Below are 8,172 nucleotides of genomic sequence, written 5' to 3' on the forward strand. Positions count from 1 at the left end.
CTTTTTTACTCTATCAAATTCCCCTCACAAACCTGAATTGTGACCGGAGGCTGGTGAGGTGGTGAGAGAAGCTCCTAATATTGCGCAAAGCTACCAACCAATCTCCTGGGGGCTCATTACCTGCCTCTCTGCGGACACACATGCCCGGTTGCCAGGGGGCCCGCTGCCACCATTCGGCCCTGGAGAGGTCGAGGTTGTTGAGAAAGTAGATGAATGATGAACAAAGGTTGATCTGATTTTTAGTCATTTTAAATGACAGGTCGATCGATAGACTAATGAGGATCACCCCCCCCCCTTCCCCCCCCCTTGATTGAAAGGTTGAGTAATCATTTAGTAAGTTATATTTAAGAGATCTTCATTTTGAATAATTCCTTTGAATCATTTTAACAGGATGGGAGTATTTAATTTAATTGTTCTGGCATAGATAAACGAACAAAGATAAATTAGCAATTAAAAAAAAAAATCAATAATTGGACAATGTTCTGTCCTGTTCTGTCAAAGTGATCTCTCGTGGCACACTAGTCTGCCATGGTACCTTTCTTAGAAAGCGCTGCTCAAATTGATTGGCAGGCCTTATGTGGTGCTCAAACAATGACCGCAGGGGCTGTTGCGAGAAAGCAAAACACAGATGAGGTTGACGAATGACAAATGTGCAGCAGGTTGGCGACAACAGACTGCAGCGAGCAGCTTTCTATTTATCCAATCAACCTCATCTAATCTAATCCACTTCACTTCCTCCCACTGCGTCGTTTGATTTTCATTTGTGCATAATGCAATGAGAGAAAGCCCCTAGAGGGTGTCAGGGCTAATCTTTGGCACAACACTGGGTAGCACATGTATGTATGTTTAATAAAAAAATTTAACATGACACAATAGAGATGTTTATGTAGAAGCATGTGTTGGAAGAATCCCTGGAAATCTGAATGAACAGTTTTCCATTTTTGGACTCAAGCTTCCTCCCACATCGCAAAAACATGCTTGATAAATTAATTAAGGACTCTAAATTGTCCATAGGTGTGAGTGTCTACATGTGCCCGACCGGCGACCAGTCCAAGGCCAGCTGGGATAGGCTCTGGCTCACCTGCGACCCCCATGAGGACAAGCACGATAGAAAATAGTTGGATGGATGCAGAAAATGGGAAGTCGTGGTACACTAAAAAGAAGCCCTATAACGCCCCCTGGTGGCTACCTGGCATTGGTAATGCTGTGCAACAGTTTCTGGGTCTGCGCTGAAAGGTCAGAGGGCACGAGGATCTCCACAGGGTTTATCATCAAGAGACGGCTCTCCAGTTCGGAGCGAGACTGACTGTCAGGGAAAGAATCCAGCTGGACCTCTCCTGTGCTGGGCTGAACTGCCTGCATTCACAAATGACATGTTACATTATTACACACAGAAGACGTAGAAGTACATACCAAGATTTATTCTATTCAACATTAATAGAGTTTGTCATTGAATAAAAGTAATTGATTAAATAAGCATTTACCAACCGGCCAAAGTAAAATCAAGCAAAATAAAGTACATGACTGCAGAGATGAGATTGGAAAGTGTGCCAGTCAGACTCACCACCAGCCCCACAGTGAGCTGCTTCTTCAATGTGTCCCAGTTCTCACTGACACACAACAGGATGCTGTCAGGAGGCTCCGACACGGCATCGTGAATTCCGCCCTGCGTCGCGTCGTCTGAACTGCACACCGGGTTGACGTCTTAGTGGACTGTTGAGGACAATGACGCTGGAGCAATGCAGTGAAACAAATACACATTCTGGCCCAGGAGTGGGCACATTTTTGTGCTATATGGGCCGGCCTCATTCGATTTTTTTGCATGAAGTAAAAAAATAAATAAAAGTAATACAGGGTTTACCCAGACCTTTATAGGCCTGATAGTATTATATGTATAGTATGCATAATAACACACACAAGTTTGTTTTACTATCTTTGTGGGGCCATCTCATTGACATCATAAATTTCCTAGCCCCTTCTCCTAACCATCAAAAATGATTGCCTACCCCTATTCCTTACCCTAACCTCAACCATAACCCAATTCAAACCTAAACTCTAAAATCAAGTCTTGACCCTCAAATAGAGCTCTAAACTTGTGGGGCCCAGCAAAATGGCCCCACATGAACGGGTGGGCCCCACAACTCTGTGAAATCCCGAAATGTTGGCCCCACTATGTAACAAAAACAAGTTCCAATAAACCAGTTGACCAATCAATGAGAACATTTATTCAAAAAAAATAAAAAATAAAAAAACATCTAAAAAAACAAATACATTTATTTTAATTTACCAATTTTAGGAAAAGAGGGCTAAATAATAATGTAAGGAATACAATAAAATTATTGCCGTAAATAATAATCATTCTCTGTAAAACTGTCAGTAAGACCAGTCAGTAGAACATTTGTAAAATGGTCTGTGACAAAAAAAAATTTGAAATTTACCAGGTGTGATGTGTGGCTACATTCAAATCTTTCTAATAGTTTTGACACTGCAAACCCCCTTCATGCTTTAAGTTACCAGGTGAGTTAAGGCAGGCGAGCAAATACTTTTGACATATCGTAGTGTTTGTCGCAAAAACAAAAAAAAAACTATCAGTACGTATAGCATTTCCAAAGGATACCCTCTCCCACAAGCGTGGACTTTGTGTACAGAGCGCTGAGTTGCCGTGTAAACAGAGCATTCTTATTGGCCCCCGACGCTTTGATAGCGGATGTCTCTGTCTGCTTAACGACGCCCACCTGTGCAGTAAAAGACAACATTGCAGTGTTAATAACGCAGCCATCCTTCAAGGCTATGAAGGCAACCCTATGGCGCAAATGTGGAGTTTTGAAGAGAAACTGACTAACTTGGCAGGATATCTTAGTGCTGTCCAAGGAAAGGCATACAGGAAAAACAACAAACTTACAGTCCACTCCGGATATTTACGGTGGATAGGGAGCCGGCTAGGCTGCGAATAGTTAAATTATATAACAGCGTATAATTGAAGCCTAGTGAAATGCATAGGGATTTTTTTTATACATTATATACCCAAAATTATTCACAATAATTGCTTATAAGATTCAATATACGTTTTCCACAGGGGGGGAAACGGGGGAAATAAGCATTTTATATTAACTACGGGAAAAAAAGAAATCTAAATCCACATTTATTTAATGAGATCAATGTATATTCTTCACAACAGTATTCGTAATTAGTCGACTAATCAGAACATACCGTCGCTGTCCTGTGAAAAACATTCATGTCCATTTTTTTAATGCCTGCATTCAGTTTCATCTCAAACGTAAAAATGTCAAAAACGACAAAAATTTATGTTTTCCACAGTACAGCGACGATATGTAAATAGCAGCATATTGCACCAACAAGTGGCTGCTCTTGTTAAAACAATCATTAGTTTACAGTTTGAATTCTTTAAAAGTGTGTACAAATTAATAATGAAGACAATTGAGATTATAGGACATTGAACTTTGATTAGATTTTGCAGTTTGTACCATAATTTCTGACATGTTTATAAATTAATGGTGATACTGTGGCTTAAAAAAAATGTTCTTTAGTGAAACCCTAATTTTAAACCCTGGCCCTAGTTTGAAACCCTAATTTTGAACCCTAGCCCTAGTTTAAAACCCTAATTTGAGACGCTAACCCTAGTTTAAAGCCCTAATTTTAAACCCTAGCCCTAATCTGAAACTCTAATTTGAAACCTTAGCCCTAGTTCGAAACCCTAATTTGAAACCCTAACATTACTTCAAAACCCTAATTTGCAACCCTAGCCCTAGTTTGAAACCCTAATTTGAAACCCTAGCATAACTCAAAAACCCTAATTTGAAACCCTAGCCCTAATCTGAAACCCTAATTTGAAGCCCTAGCCCGTTTAAAAACTCTAATATGAAACCCTAGCCCTATTTTTAAACCCTATTTTGAGACCCTAGCCCTAGTTTGAAACCCTAGCCCTAGTTTAAAACCCTAATTTGAGACCCTAGCCGTAGTTTGAAACCCTAATTTAAAACCCTAGCATAACTCAAAAACCCTAATTTGAAACCCTAGCCCTAATCTGAAACCCTAATTTGAAGCCCTAGCCAGTTTAAAAACTCTAATATGAAACCCTAGCCCTATTTTTAAACACTAATTTGAGACCCTAGCCCTTGTTTAAAACCCTAATTTGAGACCCTAAGCCCTAGTTTGAAACCCTAATTTGAAACCCTAGCCCTTGTTTAAAACCCTTAATTTGAGACCCTAACCCTAGTTTGAAACCCTAATTTGAGACCCTAGCCCTTTAAAACTATGCAGAGTAACACTGACTATACTATGAAACTATTTATATTTCACTCTTCTTGGGGACTATGACTTTTTTCAATGTCGGTAGTGAAATCAGATGAGTAAAATTAGGAAAATACACTGCGCTGAACACAACTAAAATTAATACTTGTTTTTCTTTTATTTAACATTTATCCAAAATACTTTGTTTTGTTTCACTAATATGTCTATTTTAAAAGCAATAAATTGAACAAAACCAAACAAAATGTGGTATGCACCTGAAAAACGAAATCCTGAACGATTAGGAGGGACTTGTTTTTGTGAAGCACTGTACTGCATATTAGAACAAACTATTTTGTGCTTTATTCAAATGTGTTGCCGTTGAGGGCTTGTGGCAAAGCTGTCATGTTCTGTTGAGTCTTGCTACGTCCGAGTTCATAAACGCAACACTGTGCGTGGTCGCGACTCAAAACATCGGAAAAAGACCTCCGTGAGGGCGCACGTTCGATGTCAACTCGTTCGGTGGCGTACAAAAACTGTTTTGGTTGTTAATAAACGCAAGCTCGCTGACTAAAGCCTCCGTAATCCATAATAGACCTTACAAATATGTTAGCGTGCCAAACAGAACATCATGTTACACACACGGTGCTAATGCTAGCTCCCAGACATGACTCGATATTCTATGCCAGAAATGCTATTCGGCATCAGCCACAAAGGGAGGTTTACCGCGTATTAAGCATTTTGGTTGAAATGCGCCTGAAGTTTCAGGTTCTGTTGCTAATACGGGTTAGCCTCGATACTACACTGCCCATCGCGGATGACCCGGATGACCACTTATGCGCATGTGCGTCGCAGACATGGCATCCAGCCCCGTGAGAAGTGCGAGACGAGGCAGTTTTCGACAAAAACAGAGCGGCAGATGAATAATTACATGAATAAACGACCTGTCAACTATTAACTCATTTTCTCCCAAAAACATATAAATACGTTCTATGCTAAATGTTTTGAGTGTCCCAAAGACGTATTTATATGTTTTTTAATGCTAGAGCATACAGAAGGCTTTGATGCAGCCTCTCAACTGCAAAGAACGGTTAAAGAAATGGTAGTTATTACAAAACGGCCAGCAGGTGGCAGCAAAGCAAAAGAGATCAACCATGTTGAAAAAAAGCTAATTACTCACATTTCTAGATAGATTTGTGAATAATGATGAAACGTATCTATATTGTAATGCTAATTGCTGCAAAACAAAAACAGATAAAAACATACTTTTTTTTCCTGATGAAAGAAGAGACTCTAATCTTTCTTTCGGCAGATTCCATGTTTTTATAGCAATAGGACACAATATTCTGTGGGCTTTGCAAAATGGGTAAAAATCCAGTAAAACAGCCGGGAGGGAAGGGGATTGCTTCTGTGAAAATGGCTGGGAGTGAATGAGTTCATATTAATTGTCGACGTCGTCGTGACTCGTCGACTAATCTTGGCAGCCCGAGCCTAAACTCATACCTTGTGGCCATGGGACACCAGTCGCCTGACGTGAACGAACAATCGGTGCGTTGGGATGCTGCATGTCATAAAGTTATGGTCCAGGTGACAGAAGATATTCAGCTCCTTTGCCGCAATCTAACAACACACAGATATCTAGATATATTCACGAGCTTGGTTCAAATACATTTTAATAGTGACTTCTCACCTCAGCATCGTCTCCAAAAAACCTATACTTGTATCCACACTCCACAGCCAACAAGGCGTCCTTGTGTTGCTGTTTCAACCGGATGACCTGCTGCTCCAGAGGGGTGTACGCACTTTTGGAGCGTCTGCAGAGGGCGCCATTGTCTGACGGATGACTGACATCCGTAGCGGTTGCTTCAGCATGTTGTCCTCCCTTGCCTGCTGGCTTGGCAAACTGAGAGAAGCAGAATGTCTGCAAGTCGAGATGTGTCACTGAACATGCAAATACATCATGTTTGCATCATGAACATCGGGTACCTGCTTTGAACTCTGCTCGTCTTGCGCTTTCACTGTGAGCTGGTCCTTGTGTTGATTTTTGACATCAGCAGAAAAGCCGTGGCTCCCACTGCTCGCCTCCTTTACATTATCACAGCTCCCGTCACTGGGCTCAGTGGTGCAAGCGAAGCCTTTCAGCCTCTCCAAGGTCGAGGGGCACAAACCCGCTGGTCCTGCGCTGAATGGCAACTTTTGTTCTAAATGGGCAATAATAATAGCCTTGTTGGGGATTTGTGTTGTCGTGATAACAAAATTCAGATTTTTATCAGACAATATAACAGAGTCAAATATTCCCCATAATGTAAACTGTTTACTTCGCTGTAAACGCGGGAGATAGGATTGAAATTTGGAAGTCTCCAGCGAGCAAGAGTGGCTAGCAAGAACTAGCTCTGGAGCGGCTAAAAAAAGCAGCTATCTTAAAAAAAAAAAAATTTAAAACATATTTTTTCCATATTATTGAAATTAATAGTGTTTTTTTTATTTTTATTAATTAATTATTAGTTTGCCACTATATGGTGTTAAATAATAAACACTGTCCCTTTAACAACTCAAGCATAAGCAATCATTTAATTTGTGTTACAATAAACAATATCAAATTTATTGAACATAAATGTTTTGGTCTCATAGGTTAGGCTTACAATATAAAAGGAAATGGACCATGAATTTGGGAAAGAAGAAGAAAAAAAGCCTCCCGACCAATCAAAATGAAGCAGAGGTTGCTTTATTTTGGGGAGGGTTTAAATTACAGCCTTTGCGGTCTGTTAAAAATGTATTTTTCTACACTGCAATGCCAATTAGAATTTGATTCGATGTTCTTTGAATCACTCCCAACTGGCCTGTTCTGGTTGTCATGGAAGACGTTAGGCATGTTATAAAGACAGCAAATTGTGAAAAACAAAAACACATGTATCCGTAGTCTCAGCTACAGTTACATTACAGTTACCTGCAGGGCTACGAGCGGCTGGAGTGTCAAGGCCTCCGTCATCCATCTGCAGGGAGAGCCTGGCTTGTTTAGAAGGTAGCTCAGCATCGTGTTGGTGGGAGACACGCTTCTGTTTGGCGGATAAAGCAAATACATGGGTGACGAGTTGACAACAGTGACTAAACATGATCAGAAGCATATTGAATTATAATGCAGTGTTGCCTTAATATGATATGAGTATTATGTATTATTTGGCCAAATTTAGCATGACAGTAAACTTGAAACGACAGTGGCTTTAAAAAGCTTGAAGAATCCTCGATAAAGTGTTAGAACTAATTTAGTAACCAGCATTTCTAGTAGTATGCGTTATTTTTCTGGATGGATTGTTTTATTTTATGATTAAATAAATACTGTACTAATTCTGAATTGATCAAGGTGTACGTGTCGTGACAGTAGTAGAGGTGGATTAAGTAAATCCCCAGTGCCAAATGCACCACTCTGCGACAACGAAAATAAAATCACTAACGTGACACACGATGATTGCCTGAGTCTCACCTTGGTTTTCTGGAGATTATAATCAGTTTGCGTTTTTGGCGTGCCGCCGCTACCGCCGCTCAACCGCCCGAAGTACCTGCTGATTGACTTTTGAGAGGCACACGACTTCTTCAGAGCTTTAGGCATCCTAACTGCAACATGTTCATTTAACGGATGCCTTAAATGTTGATTGTGTTGACAGGGAGCGCAATCAGAAGCTTGCGTGAAGGCTCCGGCAATTTTTCAAAACTCAGCGTCGCGCGTGATGAGCTCACAGTCGCGTTAATGACGTAATCATCAAGCGCGCTGTAATATTTTAAGTTCCCTGTTGAGAGTTTTCAACAGTAAACTATAGCAAATAATGTGTGTGCTGTTATATATGCGTAAAAACCCTTAACATCATATATATATGATTTTGACTGACTTTATTTTTTACTTTACATTTCTGAAGATTATCTGAAATT

General features: G+C 40.3%; 1 protein-coding gene across 2 annotated transcripts in view; it reads right to left on the reverse strand.

The window, feature by feature from the left end:
- The window catches only part of msh3 (mutS homolog 3 (E. coli)), a 42,533-nt gene extending 34,563 nt beyond the window's left edge, over positions 1–7,970 (reverse strand). The window contains exons 1-8 of one of the 2 annotated variants that reach the window (XM_086075450.1): positions 7,730–7,970; positions 7,196–7,304; positions 6,235–6,449; positions 5,939–6,151; positions 5,752–5,868; positions 2,618–2,735; positions 1,565–1,704; positions 1,190–1,356 (exon numbers count right to left, since the gene is read on the reverse strand). In XM_086075450.1, the coding sequence (XP_085931576.1) occupies positions 1,190–1,356; positions 1,565–1,704; positions 2,618–2,735; positions 5,752–5,868; positions 5,939–6,151; positions 6,235–6,449; positions 7,196–7,304; positions 7,730–7,855 (1,205 nt within the window). In that variant the 5' untranslated portion in view covers positions 7,856–7,970. Of the gene's footprint in view, positions 1–1,189; positions 1,357–1,564; positions 1,705–2,617; positions 2,736–5,751; positions 5,869–5,938; positions 6,170–6,234; positions 6,450–7,195; positions 7,305–7,729 lie in introns of both variants that reach the window. The other variant, XM_086075449.1, reaches the window with a different exon arrangement.
- Positions 7,971–8,172: the final 202 nt, after the last annotated feature.

The sequence above is a fragment of the Leptonotus elevatus genome, chromosome 5, assembly GCF_054856555.1.
Source record: "Leptonotus elevatus isolate MCC_2025b chromosome 5, RoL_Lele_1.0, whole genome shotgun sequence".
NCBI lineage: Eukaryota > Metazoa > Chordata > Actinopteri > Syngnathiformes > Syngnathidae > Leptonotus > Leptonotus elevatus.